Consider the following 22518-nt stretch of genomic DNA (forward strand, 5'->3'; position numbering starts at 1 on the left):
CTGGGCAGATCCAGCTGGCACCGTGGCAACCAAGCAAGCCATGCATAACTGGCATCATGTGCATGTGAATGGATGGAAGTTAAGGGTGGTGTGTGTGTGTGTGTGTGTAGGCGTTAAGGGGGCTGCTGTACACATTTCACTCTCATCAGCAAAACACTTAAGAAAAAATTCTCAAGCTGTCTTAGAGAAGCGTTTACTCCAGGAGTCCAGGAAACATGAGAGAGAAACAGACTGTGTGTAGATGTGTATCTGTGTGTGTGTGTGTGTGTGTGTGTGTGTGTGTGTGTGTGTGTGTGTCCCATAATGCCTCAAAGTCCACTACCTCTCCACTTCAGTTTCTTCTTCCTCCTGTCTCACCTCTCTTCACCCCTCCCTTTTTTTCTCACGCATCCCCACATCTTTTCCTCCTTTAAGTCGTGGCCCTGGTGGAGGCTGAAGGGAAATCATGTCACGTGATAGCTGCTTGACAGCAGCAGAAAAGCCAGACAGCACTGTGCTTTCATCTACCATTTAACAGAACAGAGAGGAGCTGTTAACAGTTCTCAGCAGGGACATTAGTGGGGTGTGCTGGGCCCGTGTACACAAAGTGCCGGGGTATTAACTGTTACATTATTAAGAGCCGGAACCTTCCACGCCTAACAGTTTAGATCTCATGCTGAGGGCTGGATTCTATCACTACAGTTAATGAAAAGTGGTTTACTTGTGATGGTTTTTCCTTCAGGAAACACAGATGTTAAGTGAACAAAAGCAGGATCACTATAATCCAAAGACATGGTATGGTTTTGGTTTTAGTTTTTTTAAAAGATAATTTTTTGGGGCTTTTCCCTTTATTGTAGTGACAGTGGATAGACATGAAAGGGGGAGAGAGATGGGGGATGACACACAGCAAAGTGCCGCAGGTCGGACTCGAACCCAGGTTTAAGGTAAGACGTCAAACCATGTTTGTGTCAGTGAAACCTTCAGAAAACAGCTTTCTATGATGATGATAACTTCCACGCTACTGTAACTGCACTCCAAAATAAAAAAAAACGCTGTAATCAACAGTATTGCAGTCAAGTCACCAACTGTCGAGTCCGAGTCAAGTCTCGAGTCCCCAGTGTTTGAGCCCTAGTCAAAGTCCATTTCACCAAAAAGACTCTGAGTCTATTTTGAGTCACCGATACCAGAGTTCGAGTCAGAGTCAAGTACTCCACCACTGCCTATTACACATAAAAGTAGTGAGAAACTTCATCAAACTTCTGAGTCCTATTTTATGAATGCTCGATTCCGACTTCATAAATCCTTGAGTCCTAGTCCAAGTCATTAGTGGACGAGTCCAAGTCGAATCACGAGTACTCCATCACTGAATCAACTAGAGTCAGAACAAACTCTCAAATTCTTGGTATAGCACGGTTTAGCTGCAACGTGGCATACAGAGCCATGCTAATTATTATGCATTTTGTCTGCAACCTCACAGGAGAAGATGTTATTGATATTATCAGCCTGCTCTGTAAAAAGGTCAGCTCAGGCCAACCCGTAACGGTCCTCTTTCCTCAACCAAAGGTGTCTAGTGTCGAACTAATTGGCCCAATACATGCATTGTACTGCAGATGACTAGAGAACAAGCACCATCTCAAAATGTCTTGCTGTGTTGAGCTCCAAGTACCAGAAAGATTTCATTATTGGACCACAGGGAGGCTTTTATTGTGAACCAGCTGTAGGAAATGCAATACAGGTTCATCAAGGTTAGTGGTGTATAGTCAAACATGAGAAGATATAACAGTTACAGTTTTATTTTGTCTACAGGGGATTTTTAATTGATGATTTTGGAGCGAGGAACGGAGCTGGTTCGATTAAAGGAAGAAGAAAAGACACAACATGTACTTGTTGCCTCCAACATGTTATCAAGGTAAACAGCATTTACTGTGCTATGCTGTCCTATGTGTGCATGCTGACATCGGTGTTGCTAGGTCATTTTTTCAGGGCTTCAGCCCTGAATGTTTGACGGTAGCCCAGAGTGTAATTTTAAATGTAGGCAACACAAAGGTTTAGGTCCGTTATCATATTGCTACATTTTGTTTGAAGTTCCCGTGACGTGACGTTTACAGTCTATGGTTCAGGCTCAAACACACAGAGCTCTGAAGCAGACTCATCCGTCGCTTTGTGTCCACTCTCTCTGTAAAAATAGAGATGAGCAGCGGGCTTCCGTGGTCTGTGTAGCTTTAGGTAATCATAATGAACGTGCTGTGCTGTGGGCATGCTGCGGCAGATGTGTCGCGCTTGTACTCTAAGTAGTTTTGCCGTAGTTTCGGTTTTCCACCTCCGATGTGAAGCAGTGTTCAGCCACTTACCTAAACTTTGTCTCATTCAGAGACCAGAGACCCAAACGGGGCTCTGTGTCTGTCAGAAGGTCTGAGATCTACCATATCGGCAGAGCAATCACGTAATGCACAGCAGACTATGGTGCAAGTGGATCATTTCTGGAAATGTTGTGACTTTACACTATACATAATATGATAACTTTATTTTTCTCAAAATATCACCACTCCTCCAAAGCCAGAGAACACAGATGGGATGAGTTATATTTTGAATGTGCAGAATGTTTTGAGTATAAGCTGAAACATGTCTGAAATATTACAGTCCAGGGGTTTATTAATTAATCAAAATTAATTAATGTATCATTCACATGAATAAGTGCCACATGCACATTTAAAGAGGTTACTCCATCAACAAAAGACGCAAAAGAGGAGGGAAGAGTAAATTAGGCCTAGATGTGTGTTGACTCAGCAGAGATAATATTAAATGAGAAAAGTTAATCTACATGAGAATAAATATTTGAAAAGAAATACAGAATGCCTGAGAGCCTTACCGCATTATATTCCGTTATGTTTTTATATTTTGATTTGTCACCTATGTTTCCCTTTACATAAATAAAGATATTTCCAGCATAAATTGATGCAGAAAAAGGTAGAAATAGGTGCATAAAAGTTCACCAGAATTCAGGAAATTAAGTGAATGTTCTGGGGGAGGACCCAGACACATCATGTGTGGCCCCACAAATCTGGAACCAAAACCTTTGCCTTTGAGTTGCCTGGCCAGCTGTGATTAGGCCAAATGTATGTGCCATCTAACTAACATCATCAAACTGGGCGGCTGAAATGAACATACACAGCTATTAACAAGCTGGGTTTTTGTGATCTGCTCTGCGTGCATTACATTTAGTTTGTTTTAATGGGTCCGGGCTAAGCCCCGAACATCCTCAAGTCTTATAAACACCCCTGCATGCTGATCATGATAATAATAAACTATTCCAAATGTCAAGTTGGTTCAGCAATTTGATTGCTAGAGTTTAGTTTAATAGCTTATTTGCACAATTTCATTTGGTTTCTTTCAAATTATAAAAACATTCACTTTCTGTTAGAGACTTAAATAACTTCTTAGACAGACAGACAGACAGACAGACAGGTATATGATTAATTCATTCAGTGGGTTCAGTGGTTTAACTGCTGGTGTGTGCTTTAATTATTAACTGACATGTTACAGAATGTGTCGTGTCTATAATTGCGTTTTAGAAAGGTGAATCTAATGATGTAGTTGTTTTGTGATTCACTACCAGTGGCAGACTGGCCATCTGGAGTGTTGGGAGTTTCCCTGGTGGGTTACCTTCAGACTTGGGCCGAAGCAAAAGAAGAAGATTCTAAACAGTCATCGGGCTGGGGTTCTGATGACTGGCCCAGGGGAGTGAGCTGGTGGCCCAATTCATTTTGAGGGAGGCTCTCATTATAGGTCATGATTCACCGGCTGTCGCCACAATTAGGAGTTTATTCACTGTTCGTTTGCGATGCTAGTTTAGTTTATTAGTTTACAATGTCGTGGACATTGTAAACTACATTGTACTACAATGTACATTCACTGTACAGTAGAAGGAGCAGCTTTAGCATCTACGGCTAATTTCCAGCTGTAGTCCCTGGCCAGCTGACAATAGGCATCTTAAAATACAATGGTTAACAAATTAAAATAAATGACATTACAACTATAATGACAGCAGGCCTAAGCAAAAAGGATTAAGACATCCAAACAAGTGGCACACAAACAAGCAAGCACAGATGATGACAAAGGCATTAAAGCAGTCAATGCAATAAAGACAATACAAAGGAGAATAGTCAAAGAGGCCACATTGAAAGCATATACAAGACATAACATGGAGGCAGGCAGCAGAGCTTGAACGGCAGCAACAATGACTATGTCACATCGAACACACATCACATCTGACACATTGTGTGCAGTTATAGTTATCGGACAGCCATGTTTTAAGGTGTGTTGTTAAGGTGGAATATGTATGTATATCTTTGATGCTAGTAGGTATTCACAAGGTCTTGAAAGGACTATGACTCTACGGTGTAGTGATTAAGGCTTTTTATAAAATGTTTGTTTATTTTTATAGGAACAGACACATTAGCATGTACATTTCACTGTGCAATTCCTCCTAGCATAGCATTCATAGTCTAAGGTTGTATTATTGGGCTACATATCTGACCCAATGGTATAGTGGTTAAAGCTATAGTGTGTAGTTTCTGTCTCGCCCATGAGGAATTCTAAGTAATGACAACAAAACTGTCGGCGCGTCCACATGATACAAGTCTTCCGTGATCGCGCACCACCCCCAACCTTCCTCCAAACTGTTGCTAGTAGCCAAGGAGGACACGGAGGATTAAAATGATGATGGACTCTTCAGAAGAGGTAATTATCTTCACTCGAGTTTCTGCGCATGAAAGTCGCCGGATGCCACAATCTTCTGAACATAGCCATACTGAGAAATACAGAGAGAGTTGTGTGGAGCTGATGGTCTTAATTAGCTTTGTAGCAACTCATTTGGCAATGGCTTGAATGTAACGGACATTCATTAATATTAAAAAAGTTACGTACCAAAGCTTTAATGCTTTTGAGTGTAGGTGTGACGGTTTGAAGTTCAAAGCTCACCTGTAAATATACATAAATGAATATTCCTCAAATTACATGATAAACTAGTCTAATTCTTAACCCCAGGGCAATCATTTTTATTGTCCAACAGCCTAAAATAATAGTTTCCCTTCCCCCTTTGACACTGACTTGAATCAGACATGCAAATGTATCAATAGCAAAAGCTAGGATTTGTCAAGCTGATATTTTAAAGAATCACATTAATGCTGAAATAACAATTTTGCATTTAAAAGCAGCACAAACGCACAGAGAGAGGATTTCTACAATAACAAACAGGTGGCAGGTTAGGTGAAGAGGCTGTCATGTACAAATACAGGTCACAGCTTTAACTAACTACAACAGCCAGTTGAAGTCACTCTTATCAGTCAAGTTGTGTCAAAGTGTCCTTGAGCAATTACAGCGATTCCCCTATGTACTCGTGGGAAGTCACTTTGGATGAGTCAGCTTGGATGTCAGCTAAAACGCAAAAAAATAAAACAGTATAGAAAAGCTGCTTGTTTGCTGCTTCACTCAGCAAAGCGCTCTGTCAGCCCACACATCGCCAGCTTCAAGTCCTGGCACTCGCTCTATAAGTAAACGTGTTAAACTGGGAGATTAAGTCACTAAGTTACTTTATACCCATCCAGTTATTTTACTGTGGTGGAACGCAAGCACACGGTGAAACACCAAGGACACATTTAGCACAGAGGAGGATGGATCACAATGTCTGGGCTTGATCTCATGTACTTGAAAAGGTAGAAAGAAATGTGCCAAACTCAAAGTGCTCAAAGTATGAGTGTGTACTTTGTGAGTAATGTGTGAAGATGTTACATGTGTCAGCAAAGGATTTCAGGTTGTTAGGCTTATGTACGTTGGTATGTGTGCTAGAAGGGGAAAGAGTACCCTCCCTGGTACTTTGAGTCAGTCACATTGCTACGCTTCCAGCGAGAACAGTAGCAGCTTAGCCACTTCTGAACCTCCCACACATCCCTCCCAACACACTGCCTGGCTACAAAGCATCTTTGTTCTCAAAGGGGACAATTCAAATCTCCAGCTCCGATTTCCCACGGATTTTCTAAATGTAGCTTTCTCTTTGTCTTTTGGCAAAAGAGTAGAAGTTTTTGTTTGTTTTTTTTGTTTCATTGTAAGCTCAGCATTGGTGATTATTCCAATTAATTCCATAAAAAAAGAGTTGTACGTAGAAGAAGGAAGGAAAGCGTTTTGACCATTAAAGCAGGCAGTGGGGAGTGCAACACAGTGGGAACACACACACACACACACACACACACACACACACACACACACACACACACACAGTGATTACAGGTTTCGAGGCCTACCTGCAGATGGGCAGTGAGGCATTTCAGCATGCGCACATGTTCCTGGGTTTGTGTGTGCGTGCTTGTGAGTGCAGGTGTATGTGTGTCGGCTCAATGTGTGAAAGTGTCAAAGGGAAAGACAAAAAAAAAAAAAATCCCCTGACCGAACACTGCGGCAACAGCAGCCGGATCACCGGACTAGCAAAAGTCAAAAGACCCAGCAGAAAGATCAAGAGTGCATGCAGACACAACTGTCATACTCGTACCAGACAGAAGGGGAGAGAAAACATAAAAGAAGAAACTCGTGCTTAGGAGGTGTTAGTTGCTATGAAAGAAAATAGTGGATCCAAAGAAGGGAAAACGTAAAAAAAAAAACAAGGAAGAAAAGAAAGAAAAACAAACCTGGGCAAACTGGCTCACACCAACTTAAACCCCTTGGAAGAATTTTAAAACCCTTCAACAATCCCAACAGTGTCGTGTCCACTACAGGGCCAGAACGCTGCAACGAGGGCCTACTCTCAGACTCATAAACCATCATTCACATTTGATTTACGTCAAGCAGAGCTACAGTTTCCCAGTCACAGCTTGGCCGTATAGATCCCAGTTTCAAGAGAGTGGTTTTCGATCTAAAGTTATAAACATTTCGAGTTGGCCCTTGTCCTGCAATTTGGCCCTGCTGTGGGGAAAGGGTCAATCAAAAGCCTCTGCCGCACTTTGCTGAAAGCCGGCCAGCAAGGAGGAAGAGACGGAGAAAAATCCAATGTGAAGATTGATAGAGACCAGCATCCCTGCAGCTCTCAGATCAGCTCTGATCCCAGCATGTGTGTGTGTGTGCGTGTGTGTGTGTATGTGTGTGTGTGTGTGTGTGTGTGTGTGAGAGAGAAAGAGATATAGGTTTCTGTGCATGCATGTGTGCAAGTGTATCTGCATGTCTGAGGAGGGATGTGGCCTGTATGTGCATGCAAACGTCTATCTGAGTGTTTGAGTGTGGACATGTCAAGACGCACACAACAGACTGTACATGTGCAAGTACACCTGTGCACGGGATAATGTATGGTAGTAGAACCAGCTAGTGTGATTCTCAGTGTGTGTGTGTGTGTGTGTGTGTGTGTGTGTGTGTGTATTTGAGAAAATTGTCCCATTGTGTCTGATGGGATGTTGTGCTGTGTCACCTGTGTGAGTTCATCGTATTTGCAGGTAAATATACATGCATCTGTACTGTACTCTATGTTGTGTGCATCTGTGTTGTGCACACTTCCACGCATGTGTAGCATGTATGTGCGTGTGTGTTGTTTTTAGTTCTACGGACTCACCGATGACGATGGTGGTGATCTGGTATTTGCTGGCCCCGTGCTTGTTCTTGACCTCGCAGATGAAAGTGGTGTTGACGGCGTCGTCCACCTTCCTCACCGTCAACTTGTTGCCGCTCACCTCCACCGAGTCTGGCAGAGCACCGGACGCCCTGGGGAGAAGGTAGCAGGAGGACCAGGAGGGAATACAAGGGGAGGAGGGTTACGTGGTGAAGAGGATGGATGGATAGGGAGAAAGAAAATGACAGGTAACAGTGAATGAGGGATAACAGAGGAACAGATAAGAAAGAGGACAGAGGGAGGGAGGAAAAAGCAGTGAGGAGACCATATGTTTTGAGTTATTGGACAAAATGAGATGAAGCAAAACAATATCAAAAAGACAAATCGATAAGAGAGAGGGAGAAGAGGAGAGGAGAGGAAAAGAAGAAACGGAGAAAGATGGGGGGGAAAGATAGAGACATGAAAAACAAGGAAAAAATAAAGAGACCGTTTATGACTGTTATATTCAAAACTGCACTGATGTGAGCAAAAGCACAGACATGGGAACAGCATGTGTTTCCTTATCAAAAAATCACTAAGAAATGATCCTCAAAGAGGAAGGATTGTTGTGCAGGCTTCTGTCGTGATTATAGCAACAATTAGAAACTCTTTCACTCTCTCCGAGGGAGGTGGAGGGAGACGCATCAACATGTACAGATAGACGGAGTGGGATTCTTACGCGGTCCAGCTGACAATGGTGGGCGGAGGGTTGCCGTTGGCCATGCAGACCAGTGCGGCGCCTGAACGGCCGATGTACCAGTTGTTGTCGTAGCCCTCTATGGATACAGAGGGGGGGACTGAAAGAGAGAGAGAAAGAGAGAGAGTTAATTTATTATTTCATCACCTATCAATGAAACTGAGATTCGTAAAAAAAAATTCAGATTTTCTGCTCAGGTTTGCTCAGAATTCACAGATCCGCCCCGCAACACAGTGCACTGTGTCCCATGCCAATGTCTTGTTTTTCTCTCCTGGAGCTAAGGGGGGAGCTTGGTTTATGAATCATGGGGTTCAGGAAAATAGATGATTTTCATGACTTCATAAGTTATTTGATATGAAAGTTCTCATTTAAAATAAAATAAAAACAGATATGGCAAACAGCACATTTGATATAAATGTCATTTTTTTATTGAATCTGGCTAAAGAATAGCATCATGATGTGATTTCAGAACATTAAGACACTTTATGAACCTACATTTTAAAAGACCTTTTAACCTTTTTTTAAGGATCAGCAGATATACATACTTATATATATATATATATATATATATATATATATATATATATATATATATATATATATATATATATATATATATATATATATATATATATATTTACTTGACTCTTCAAGTGTATGTCTAATGTATGCGGTTCATAATGAACTTTGGGTCAAAGCCACAAGCATCTTTTCGTAACATGAAGTGCGCAGTGCACTGTCAGAGGGGGTTAGAGGATTAATCATAAACACAATGCCATCAGACTGTCTTCATGAATCCCCTTATTGTTTTATTATCTGTGTCAAAAAGGTGCATCACAAACCAAACCTCCATACAAGATAGAAAAGGGATGGTATGCCCTGTGTGTGTAGTGATGTGAGAAAACTGTGCTGTATCCTTAGTGAAAAAAACTCACTACCTTAAAGAGCTTTTCTCCCTGCATTTAAGGTACTCTTACACTGGGAGGATGAGAAAATCATCATCATAAGAATCTTATTTTACAGTGAAGGCAAACCAAAGTGATGTGTGTATGAAGTTAAAACCTGCAAAACAGAAAAGCTTAGCTCTCTGTCAATCTCTCTCCCTGAGAAGGGAAAAAGAGAGAGGGAGAGAAAGACAGAGAGAAAGAGAGAGGAGTGTGAGGACAGGACAGTGTGTGGGAGGGTAAGTGTGATGTGTGTGTGTGTGTGTGTGTGTGTGTGTGTATGGTTCTCCTAGAGAGAGTTGACCTATAAAAGCTGATCTGAGTTACACAGCAGACAGGAGACATGATCCCTCACACCATCACTAAACTAACACATACACAGTGAGGAGTCGCAGTGTGTAAGTTTGTGTGCTCCGGCACTTCTATCTTTGTGAGGACCAAGTATCAGAGAGAAGACATTTTTGCCGTTCTTCACCTCGATTAAGGGTTGGTTTTAAAGTTAGCATTAGGTTTAAGTTAGCTTTAGAGACTAAGAAGTGAGTGTCCCTATAAGTACAAACATGTTTGTCTTACAGCTCACAGCATACACTCCAACAGCTTGACAGGTGAGATCCTTCGGCTTTCTTTGTGTTCACATTTGAGTGAATACATGTGTGCATACATACGCCCACACACACACACACACACACACACACACACACACACAAAATCTGATTACACACTGAGATGCACAGTTTGTGTATTTGATAATCTGACAGTTTGATGTGCAGGTACTTATGTATTGCTCATTATTTTATGCCGTAGCTTGACAGGCAGTGTGAGTATACGTGTATCTTGCCTATGTTGGTGTGTCGTCTAAAAATTGCAGATTATAAAAAGAGGCGGAACAAAGACGATCTGTTCCATCTTTGCAGTAAACGGCAGCAAGGTCACACAGTTAAGACAATGCTGTCAGCATCCCTAAATCTTTGTGAAGCCACGCTGAACCGCTCTAATATTTTAATCATATGAAAATTAATGGATTACATGAAAGCAGTGTGTGTGTGTGTGTGTGTGTGTGCGCGCGTGTGTGTGTAAACATGAGCATTAGTAGTTTTCTATACTACTCAAGTGCCAACATTTTGTGCAATTTCCTTTAAAGAGCTGTTCTTAAAGTTTGGGCTCAGGTGGAAAATTGGGTGGTCTTTCCTTAAATTGTATGCAATTAGAACATTCTGGATTCATTTGTCACAATCTGCTTAAAAAATAACAACTAAGGAGAAACATTGTACACACACACAGACCTTAAAGGATGAGGTAGTATGACTAACCAGTGAAGGATTACAATAACAAAAATGAAAGGTAGATGAAATTTCATAATGGTAGGTTGACTGTAATGTATGTATGCCACGTAATTTGTTCATTAAAATGTGTATTAGTTATTCGTTAATGGAACAAGGGTTAATGTGGTAAGCATAATGGTTTTAGGGGGTGGTTTCCTCACAAAAAGTCCCAGCAGCCAACTGCATAATGACCTGCCCCAATAATAAATCAAATGCAAAGTACATGAAGACAGAGAGAGGATTTGTCCTCCATTACTATGTACATTCAAATTGCAATCAGACTCTCTGCACTGGTTGTCACATACTGTATGCACATGGGCCTTTACACAACCATGCATTATAGAAATATTGACTTTTACAACAAATGAAGAATAGGGTTTATTTGTATTCCTGTGTTACACCCACAGTTTTTAAACTATGCAAAACTGAAAATGTGTTCTCAGATGTTACAGCAAATAGACCAGATGTTTTTTTTTTGTTATTTAGATCATGAGAGAAGTGACTTGGAAGTGTTTGGAAGGGTCTGCAGGTGTCTGCCAAAGTGAAGGCCTACAGGCCTTGGCAAGGCACTGATCTGTGTCTAAAGGTGTTGGCAGTTGGATCCAGCCAAGTTATTTGTATTCTTACCCAAGTAAGACATAAATAAAGAATACTACAATGTGTCATGGGTCCAAACCCATGACACATTGTAGTATTCTTTATTTATGTTCAAGATAGTCTATATCAGCGGTTCTCAAAGTGTGGGGCGCGCCCCACTGGTGGGGAATAGAGACGTGATAGGTGGGGCGCGTCAAACGGGAGGATATTTTCCTTTTTATGCCTTTATATTTTTATCCAGACATCCCAACTGTCCCGGAAGTTCCGGGAGTCTCCCGCATATTGATAGCGGCTCCTTGTCTCCAATCTCCCGAAATCTGGAGCAAGACCGCGCACTAGACTAGAGAGTGACTGTGTGTGTGTGTGTGTGTGTGTGTGTGTGTGTGTGTGTGTGTGTGTGTGTGTGTGTGACTATAAATGCAGCGCGTGTGAGAGCAAACCATCCTTAGAGATGTGTGTTGCCGCTTATTAGACCGATCACCCCCGGGGGCGACACCAAGTGTAACAGAAATTCCCCTCCACACCCCCACCCCTTTATCAAGACCACACACCCCAGTCACGTCAATAAGCCACTTAATTTCTTTCAAAGAAAACTGGCAGAATACCGTCAACAGGAGACTGGCATGGTAAAAGCTGCATCAGTAAACAGTAAAGAACAGATGGCTTCATATAGAGTGGCATACAGAATTGCACAATGCAAAAAACACACAAACACAACTGCAGAGCAGCTCATTCTCCCCGCTGCTCTAGACATGGTGTCAGTTATGCTTGACGAGACAAGCGCAGCAAAATTAAAAGCTGCCCCCCTGTCCAACGACACAGTTGCGAGACGTATATGCAACATTTCAAGTGATCTTGAGGAACAACTCATAGAAAAATTAAAAGACAGTCATTTTGCATTACAAGTGGACGAAGCTACTGACAGCTTGTTCATCTCGTACGTCCGCTTTGTGAATGGCGAGTCACTGTGCGAGGATTTGCTGTTTTGCAAATAGGCCTACATAAAAATAGAGCCACAGCTGATGAGCTGTTTAAGATCATGGACAGTTAGCCTACCTCAAAGAACACGGCCTTAAATGAAAAAAACTGTGTGGGCTTTTGCTCTGATGGCGCACAGACCATGGCAGGGTCAGGAAACGGGCTGCAGGCACTAATAAAGAGGGTTGCGCCAGATGCACACTGGACGCAATGTGTCATTCACAGGGAAGCGCTCGCGTCAAGGCAGCTCAGCCCTGAACTAAATGAGGTTTTGACAGAAGTTGAGAGCGTGGTAAATTTTATCAAAACCCGACCCCTGAAAGTGCGACTGTTCTCTGCACTTTGTGAGGAAATGGGAGCTGATCACACATCTGTGCTGTTTCACAGTGAAGCAAGGTGGCTCTGCCGGGGAAAAGTGCTGTCGCGCGTCTTTGAGCTCAGGGCAGAGATTCGGATTTCTCTTCTTTTCTTTTTTTAACGGATTGCAAAGTGGCACATTTATTTCTTTTCTATTTTTGAACTTGATACAAATTTTGACACAGCTGCACTTTTATTTTCTTTATTTTTGAACTTGCTGTTATTTGATGTAGCCTAGATAGTTAGTTTGTATTTAGATACAACATGTTACTATAGGCTACTGATACTACTTGTTACTTAAATAAATTGGAACATTTTAAGCTTGTTGCGTATTTCATTCGCATTGCGTTGGGGCGATGGGGGCAGGTGGGGCTTGAAAATTCCCCCTTGTCCAAAGTGGGGAATGACCGAAAAAGTTTGAGAACCACTGGTCTATATCGACGACGTTCCATTTACAGGATAGTTCCAGTGCCGCCATAAGTCCCGCCGGATGTCCCTCATTTTCGGCCGATGTCCTTCACCTATCTGTCGAATCAGAGTTTTCTGTTGCACGACTAAGACAACTTTTGAACGTACATATGTTCCACCCAAAACAAGTTCCTTCATTATGTGAATACAAGTTAAAGTATTAAAGTGTGTATGTGTGTGTCTTTCTTACATTCCACCGAGAGCTTAACAGGGTAAACCCACGGCTGTTCCTGGGTCCTCTGGTCAACAATGCAGGTCACTTCCCTGCCGTTATCTGCCGGCGTGGGAACCAGTCGATACTCGCTGCGCACCGTCACAGTGCCATCCGGCCCGTTCGTGGTGCTGATTGAGTGGTTGCCTCCGACCGACGGCAGCCACCTGATGGTGGCTGCCGGTTTGCCTTCCGCCGCCTCGCATTGAGCCACCACCACCGACTTGGTCCCGGCCTGGACGGTCACAACGTTGGCTGAGTTCTTAGGCTTGGCTAGGGACAGAGAACGAGGGAAAAAAGTAAAAGTCAGACAAAGAAAAGAGAGGTACAGAGATAAGAGAAAATGTGCAGCAGCAGGAGAGAGATGAAAAAAGAAAGGGTAGTGAAAAGGAAAAGACATCAGACGTGAGGCAGAGGAGGAGAAGAGGAATTAGGGCAGGGAGACAGCAGAGGAGGAGGAAGTTCAATCAGTTTGTTGTGCATATACTGTAAACCGTGGTATCCTACTGTGGCTGAAATGAAACTCTGAGGGGGGTAGGTCCTCTGGTGTGACCCTAGGCCACTCAACATCCCAGAGACAGAAAGAATAAGTACAGCTACTGTAGATCCCTGAGAAGTCTTACAGTATCCAAATTATGGAGCATTGCAATTTTTAAATCCAGTTAACATATGTTTTTGCATGATTTAATGACAGCTAGAACATGCTCTTAAAATAATAATTCCAAAACACAGCTCATAACTTGCAAATTTATGAAAATACTGCAGACCAATAGGTCTTGAGTGAGCTTCATCATCATAGATTTTTTTGCATGTTGTCACCCAATTGAAGTGAACCATCAAACATACCAACAGTTACGAGGCTTCACAGTGATATGCAAAACATTGCTCTTCCTTCTCCCGTCACATTAGCTCTTTTAAATCAAACTGGACTTGTTCTATAAAGTGGTTAATGTTCCATGAAAATGTCCTTCCTTTCTTAAAGGAAAGATCCAAACTTGGACCCACTTTCAATAAATGAATCCGTAAATGTCAGTGAATTTCATTATTTTGAGATGTTCAGTGGTGCAATTTACTTTTTTTTCTGTTATACCCACTCTTCTTAAACATGCGTCACGTTGTGTCAAAATGCCTTTCAATCTGTTGCATGCGGCTGTGTACAGGGACAGTAATGGACATAATGGGATTGAAAGACTTTACTTCAAGAAAAAGTCAGGCAATTATTGAAAACACATTTTCTCTGCCAGTACATTGCCTGCTGGTTTATTGAGGCTTCTGTCAGTGGAGAAATTGGTTTGTGTGCGAGTTCTTTGGTTGAAGAAGTTTAAATTTCTATTAATTTTTTAAATGTTTGAAAATGTTCTGCTACATATGGACTGCAAATATATCAACATAGTGCTGTATTATTTACGATATAAGAAAAATATACCACCAACCAACAAAACAGACCTAAAAAAAAGCTAGGTATATCATTAGCCTACTAGCATTACCCCTCAACAGTGTAACATATTTTTTCGTGTAGGAAACACTGTAATGACTTTTAATGTATCCATTGGAGGTTTTGTTTTTAAAGCCTTTGTCACACAAATTTACACAAGAATCAAAAATCATAGATATGCTCACAGGGACAAATGTTAGCAGGCCGCCTGAATAAGCCCTTAAGCAACTGAGCATGCTAGCCTGGACAGCAGGAACCTTTTTCGAAACCAACAAACCAACATCAATATCATACCACTGTGCGGTCACTTGGTCCTTTCATTTCCTATGATTATTTCTTTAGGTCAATTTATAGTTTATTTGTGGATAGTGGATGATTGGGTCAGTTGTATCACATATTATATCAAATTAAAATCCAGGCAGCAATAACAAAAATGACATTGTTTTTCTGAAACCTGAAGATATCATAGGACAGGAGAAGAACCAAAGAGCCGGTAAAGACATGGAGCACTGAGATGGAGCGACACAAGTCAGGTGAGAGTTCAGACATGACAGAGAGGACGACAGAGGAGCTGAAATAGACATAAACAGAAAGAGAGACTGGCCATGTAGAAACGAGAAGAGAATAAAGCAGAGTTGTGCCAGAAAGGGCTTTGGAATAATCTGCAACTTTTAACAAGTCGGGAGTATCCATCCCTGATGTGTTTCGTGACATTGCATCCAATTGGGCTGGCAGCTAATTCATCACATCGGTTTGAGGCATTCTGAGTACAGAGTAATTAGAATGCAAGCAGGAAGCTATGCTAACTGAGCTGAATAAACACTGGTTCCCCCCCCCCCGCACAGCCGTCTCCACCAACCCTGTCGTACTATCAATAGGCTGAATGCCAGAGACTGGCAGGGAGACAGGAAAAATGCATTACAGTAATGTTTCCAAACACCGTTAACTGAATGAGGTGTGTTTTGTTTATGATACCCAGCACTTAGAGAGCTTTAAAAGTGAACACATTTCTGTAAAAGTTATATTCACCACATGCTTACGTTTTAAGTGTTTAGCCAAGGATTGGGGTTTTTATAACTAATTCTAGTTATCAACTTTTCCAAACTCAAACTCACATTTGTTTGCCTTCCTTCAGAGAGACATTTGCTGTGAAACACTATCCCAGTAGCTGGTATGGTTTCTCAGGACCCTTTAGCAAGGCAGATGCTTGTCCTAACTTGAACCTGAGCTTTTTCTAAGACTTTCTAAGTCTTTCTCTTCGCCTTGGCAAACAGTTACAGATCAAGGCCTGTGATTGGAAGATTGCCAGTTTGAATCATAAACATGTTGGGCATATCTGCCAAGCGCGGAGATTTGTAAGAGTGTGAAGCCGGCTGTTGCTGAATTGAGGTGGCATTCACACAGGACAGCTGACATCTGTCATCAACAGAGAGATTGTGTTGAAATCACCCAGAAAGCTCATTAGTGAAGCCCAGAACTGACCCACATTATTACTTAATTTTGGCCGATGTTCTGCCATGCAATAACAGTAAAGAAGACATTGCAATCTGGCTTGTAAGGGTACCAACTTAACCTTGACATTGTGCAGAGCTGGGCCAGATCTCAGCCACACTGTAGCCTTTTTGAAGACCCAGCTTCTAAACCAGATTACAAGTGGTTTGTTGCACATGGCCTAGTATGCCAATGCTGCACATATCTTACATGTGTCTGGTTAGAGACGGGCCATTTATGGACCAAAACCCTCTTATCATTGCCTTAACTGACCCATTTACTTGCTTAAATCAACACAAGTTGACCCAGAACTTTGTCATATCTGAGTTGTGTTGAAAGTGTGCAGCTCTTGAAACCGTTTGAAGCAATCTGTACAGATTGTGGAGGCTGATGAAGTCTATTTAGATATCCCATTTTTAGCAACCTGGCTGTATGGATGGCAATGTCAGTGGGTTGGTCCACACCTTCTTGGTTCAGATTAAAAAATCTCAACAATTAATGGATAACTTGCCATGACTGTTAATCAAGCCCCTTCAGCAGGTCAAAATTGTGTTATATCCAATACTTTGGTTTATGACCAAATACCTGCAGAAGTAATGACATTCCCATCAGCCTCAGCTGCACTTTTTTGTGCTAATTACCAAATGATAGCATTGTAAACTAAGATGATGGACTCGGTAAACATTATATTTGTCACCGACAGCATGTTACCATCGTCATTCTTTGCATGTTAGCATGGTTACTTTCACATTTAGCTCACATAACGGCTGGGCCTAATTAGAGCCTCACAGAGCCGCGAGCTTGCCTGTAGCTGTTAGTCTTGTTATTTCATCAGTCAAAAGTCTAACTTTTGAGTAATCTTTGACATGCTGCTTACTGATATTTTCCTACATCACCCCTGTATGTCAATGTCATCCATCAACACATGTCCCTGTGTTTTGAATTAGTCCCAAACGAGCTTCCCCTGACATAAAAAAAGGGTAAAGAAAAGAGACAGAAAGTAAACCTGACCACTCTCTGAAGTTTTGACCTTTAGAGCTGTAGAGCTTTGTTACCCGATACTTGAATTCCATTTGGTTCAAGTGCAAAATGGAAACAAACTAACTCCTCTATATTTACCTACATCAACTACAAATTGCCACCTGTGATCAGCTGCATTTTTAACATGAAGTTGAATCACCAAACAATGTCTGGCAACATCACAACTGGGCCTGCAGAGCAGACATATTTGGATTTAGCAGCACTGGCTGGTGGCACATATCACTATTTCCTCCTTCTCTCCCTCCCTAAACATGGATTTATTCACTGCTGTATCCTGATGAAGGCAGCCAAGTGATGTTTTTTTTTATTTTCTACTTTGCTGCATACATTAGGCAAAAATCAATAAAAGCTTCTGGATCTTGTTAAATTTGGGGAATTCATGTCTCACAAGCTGCCCAGGTTTGTAAACATCTTCTCACAGCTTGACACACTGCTGTTAAATATTTCCAGACATTGTTGGGAAAAAACATCTGTTTGGCTGTACAGTATGTCTCCTCAAGGAACAAAGTAGAAGTTTAAACTGCAATTATTATGCTGTGTGTTGTTTGGACAACTCATTATTTCCTGCTCAAAATGTTGACAACATGCATTAATTTAAGCTTTAGACTTAATGTATCTAGCTTATTCAAGCTTGAGAGCACTAGCCTAAGTGCCTAAATTGTAAGCCAAAAAAAGGAAATGAATGATAATTTCCAGTGTCACTATTGTTATGCAAAAACTAAAAATGATGAAAACACATCATTTTGACTTACCCAAGCTCAGACTTGCCTCTGAACACAGATACAAAAAGCGCCTTAAGGCCTCACTTTTCAAGCCCCTTTGTGGTGCTGCATTTAACTGCGTTCTGACTGATTCAGTGCTCCTACTTGAGGGCAAATGTGAACTCAAAGGCATTTTTATTTTTTACCTTCCTCTGTCTGTTATCAGCAACTCAATAAAGAATGGTGGATGCTGTTCCAATTCACCAAGGTTGTTACACAGCAACAGTTGTTATTGTGGTTTTGGTGTATCTGCTTTATCAGTGATTGGAGAATGGCTCTATACTTGTTTTTGTTGTGGTTATCTCTCCCTGCCATAAAAGGTCCTCCTTAACCGCGGATGCAAATAACTCTTGGAGTCAAGATCTTTCTATTTAATTAAAGTATGGCTTTGGAAAAGCCCAATAAATACGCCAAACAAATACTAGCTGTGGGGTGTAACCAGGGCTGGAAGCTAAAATGCAGAAAGCTACACTGTCCTATCATTTCTCTTGAACCTTTTTTCATCCCGGGAAGGCTTGCTATGCACAAATGATTTCTTCAGAACAACACCCTGTTTCTCACTCATACACATTTTTTTTCACCTGGGAGCTGACCGGTACAGCCACATTTTTCCTGCTGTTGGCCAGTGAGCAGCTGACTGGAGCTTCTAGAGTCATAATGCTTTACTAAGGAAAGCCTGGACAGCAGATGTGGAGGAAAAGGAGAGCATTTATTCCTATGTTCAAATCGATGGATCACCCATAAACAGGAATATATAGAGACTGAGGGCCCTATTTTAACGATCTAAGCGTACGGCGTGAAGCGCCTGGCGCAGGTGCCTTTAAGGCGTGTACAAATCCACTTTTGCTAGTTTAACGGCGGAAAAAAGGGTCCGTGCGCCAGGTGCATGGTTCAAAAGAGTTGTACTTAGTGTCTTACTTAATAATAGGTGTGTTTTGGGCGTAACATGCAATAAACCAATCAGAGTGCCATCTCCCATTCCCTTTAAAAGCCAGGCGCGTTTGGACCTAGGCCCATTGCTATTATGATGGCGGATTTGCTGCTTAATATTTTTATTTTTAATCTTTTGCATGTTTGTGTGCTGCTGCGCGTCCCTGTGTGTAACAAGCATAGTGGCGTGCGCTGTGCACGAGCCTAGGCACATTTTACTAATGCACTGTTAAAATAACAAGGAAATGCTGCGCTGTTGACTTTAGATGGCACGATCAAGATAGCAATACGCCAAGAATGCACCTGAACTCACCTCCCTGTAAGACCAGCACGCCCATGGGCGCAAGTGCATTTGCTATTTAAACAACGTGGGCACTGAACAGGAAATTGACACTTGCGTTGGACTTTGCGCTGCGCCAGGTGCAAGATAGGGCCCTGAGACTTCATAGTCATACTACTACTTTCTCATTCATTAAGACCATGACATCAAGGGGAAGCACACATGCCCATTTATATTTTGTTGACTTGCTTACACCAGTGGTTCTCAAACTTTTTCACATCAAGGACCCCTAAACTGACACAAATTAGACCACGGACTCCCATCTGATAAGACTTTGTACCAGGGTCCACTACCTGATGGAATTTTTGCTTTTAGATGTTTTATTACAGAAAGTGAATGAAATCCACGAGCAAAATAGTCACACAATCTGTCATTTTGTTACTTATGGATGACATAGTGAAAATAAATGATTCCCCTTTTTGTTTGGGGACCCCCTGAAACCCCTTTAAGGACCCCACTTTGAGAACCACTGGCTTACACAACATAATAAGTACATATTTTTCTACACTGAGTATAATACATGCTTGAAAAAAAAAGAAATACAACATTGGAGCACAATCAGGACATGGCTTGTGGCTAATCTGTATTTCAATGTAGTGTCTTTTTCATTGGGCTTTACTGATGTTACTTTTCCAAAAAAAAAATAATTTTTTTATAGGATTATAGGATCACCCCACCCTTGAGTTAATTCTGTCTGTGTGAGATAAATGTTTGCAGGAGCTACACTCTTTCACTCTGTTGATCCCTGGACTCTAGCCAGCGACCCTCCAGTCTGCAGTCCACTCCTCTAACCTTTGGACTCTGTCCAAAAATAGCATAATATTTTACACTGAGGGCTAAACAACACTAAACCGGGTACTGATCTACTTGACTCTCCCTCACCTGCAATTGTATTTCTGTCCTGCTGGCTACACTATATCCAATAAGATGCCGTATAATTGGCTACCATCTATTTTCGTATGGACCAAATCCAGGCCGATTTTATATAATTCACAGCCAAGTGAGTGATTCTTTATTCACAGCCCAATAAGTGGTAATAAGATTGGCTGGCGGTGGTGCTGTATCCAATAAGTTATAATACGATTGGCTGTCACGATTATGTATTCATACTTAAATAAGTTCTGATATGATTTGGGATGCAGGTGGTTCTATATCCAATAAAATGTAATACGATTGGGTGCCAGCAGTTGCGGCTACAATATGGTCTAATGTGATTGGCTCGTATGGATTCTATATCCAATAAGGTAAAATATGACTGTCTTCTAGTGACTTTGAGACACTTAGTTCGCCAAGTACATTTAAATGGACCAGATTCTGTTCCAGAGAGCTTGGCAGTGCTGCAACTCCAGACAAAAGGCGAGTAAGTGAGCTTTCCAGCAGGTATTTCCCAGTCTACCTCTGCTTTGTGCCAGCAGCAGCAGTTTAGGAGGCTTAGCCCACGTCCATCTGCAAGCCCGCCAGAATGTTTTCTCTGCAAGACCAGCCAAGTTCTGCATCTCTTGTGTGCTCTGTTCTCTGTGTCGAAGCTTCCAGAGTGGATTTTGCATTCTTGTGTGAAGGTTTACTTATAAAAACTACCGGGGGAACACGTTACTGGCGCAGCTGTGGGGGGAGACTTAACAGGAATTGTAAAACATTCCTTTTCGTGAACCATACTGGCAATAACTGGGTACTGCGATGAAGGTATTTTAATTATTGCCTCTTATTGTGTCTCCACAGTGACTTACAGGAGAGTCTATGTGAACTATTTTAGTGTAGCAGATAAGGAATCTCCAGACACACATTTGAGGCCGCAACAAATGAACATACACAGCGTCACCACACATGTAAGCATGCATACAATCCTTTTTGAAATCCATTTTTTTTTTCAATTCTTCCTTTGATTGTACTGCAATCAAATAAATAAATTGCAGACAATTTGTGCAGACAAAAAGAAAAAAAAGGGCTCAACCATCTCACCCTGACAAACAAAACTCATTTGATAAAAAAGGAAAAAGCATGAATTCAGTCAATGTACTGTTTCAGTTCAAAGTGCACTATATTAGATCGTCCCTTGAGCATGCCACTATGATAGGAGCTTTGAATGTATGAGCTCTTTATCGTACAACCACTGACGCTACCACGGGAGATATACTTTAACCACAGCACTTCCATATAACAATCAAGGGAACTGTTGTTATTCACATTGAAGCATACAGTCTCCTCAGTGCTGTAAACTACGAGAGAAAGACACCAGGCATTGGATTCCTTTGTAAGCAGCATGCAAACGGGAGGACATGTGGGTGGATGAATAACACCAGCTGTCTCCGATTACAATCAGGATGCATCCCCTGCTAACAGCAACTAAACCACTCAGTTTAAACAATCAAGACACAGAGGTAACTTTAAGCAACTGTCCAGATTTCCCATTCTGGGCTGTCTTTGCTAAATGTTTGCTATGGTTCAGGCTGTTGATAAGTGGGGAATAAACTGTGCAGAAAAGAAATGCTAACGGGTGTGTGAAGTATCTTACCTCATGCTAATTACACATTATATTACCTATTATTTAATTAGAGCAGGAGATTTCACAGTGTGACACTGTAGGCCCCCGCTCAGACTAAATCAAGACAATTGCCGCAATTTAAAATGGTTTGGGTTCTTTGTTTGTCTGCAGGTTTTTAACACAGGACAAATATCCATATGAGGAAATAGAGGAGAGTAATATAGGAATAGTAGGAATAGTAGTAGTATGAATATAAGAACCATGTCAATGGGAATTTTTGAGATTTACTTATGTAAGAAATATTGATAGAAAAACATAACAAATTACAAATATTAATATTTGCTTTACCTTTTATTTGGGGTATACTTTTGGAGCTTTGGGGAATGTAAATGGGAAGTATAATGTTGCAAGGGAGGCAGTGAGTTAGCTGTGATGTGTTTTTTAGCCTATAGTTCTTTACATTTGGGCAAATTGCAATGTGCTCATGGTTGTACAGACTACTATCACTGGATCACTATGATACTGAAAAAAAACTTTAAAACATTCTTCTCAGGCAAGTTCTTGGGTTATAAGTAGCTTCTTTTTTCTATGATTTCTAAGCAGATTTCAACATAATGATTCCTCAGAAAGCTTAATGCTGCATTCACATGAATTCAGGCAGACTGTAGATAGCCGACAGACCAGGGGGGGCCAATCATATTTCAAGGGGGGGCCGGTGCCACCCGTGCCCCCCTTCTAGCCCGGCCCTGTATGCCAGTCCTTACATCAGGTCCATTTATATGCACAAGAACAGTCTATAGTGAGCTTATTTTAGTTATCACAATAAAGGTCCTCAAAAGTAATGTATTAAGTAATTTG

The 22518-nt window shown here is 41.5% G+C and overlaps 1 protein-coding gene across 3 annotated transcripts in view; it reads right to left on the reverse strand.

Annotated features, from left to right (window-relative positions):
- Positions 1–22518, reverse strand: part of pvrl2l (PVR cell adhesion molecule related 2 like) — a 325590-nt gene that overhangs the window by 160033 nt on the left and 143039 nt on the right. For all 3 annotated transcript variants that reach the window (XM_031295584.2, XM_031295583.2, XM_031295582.2), the window contains exons 4-6: positions 13160–13453; positions 8286–8403; positions 7571–7719 (exon numbers count right to left, since the gene is read on the reverse strand). In XM_031295584.2, the coding sequence (XP_031151444.1) occupies positions 7571–7719; positions 8286–8403; positions 13160–13453 (561 nt within the window). The remainder of the gene's footprint in view (positions 1–7570; positions 7720–8285; positions 8404–13159; positions 13454–22518) is intronic.

The sequence above is a fragment of the Sander lucioperca genome, chromosome 14 (genome assembly GCF_008315115.2).
Source record: "Sander lucioperca isolate FBNREF2018 chromosome 14, SLUC_FBN_1.2, whole genome shotgun sequence".
Lineage (NCBI taxonomy): Eukaryota > Metazoa > Chordata > Actinopteri > Perciformes > Percidae > Sander > Sander lucioperca.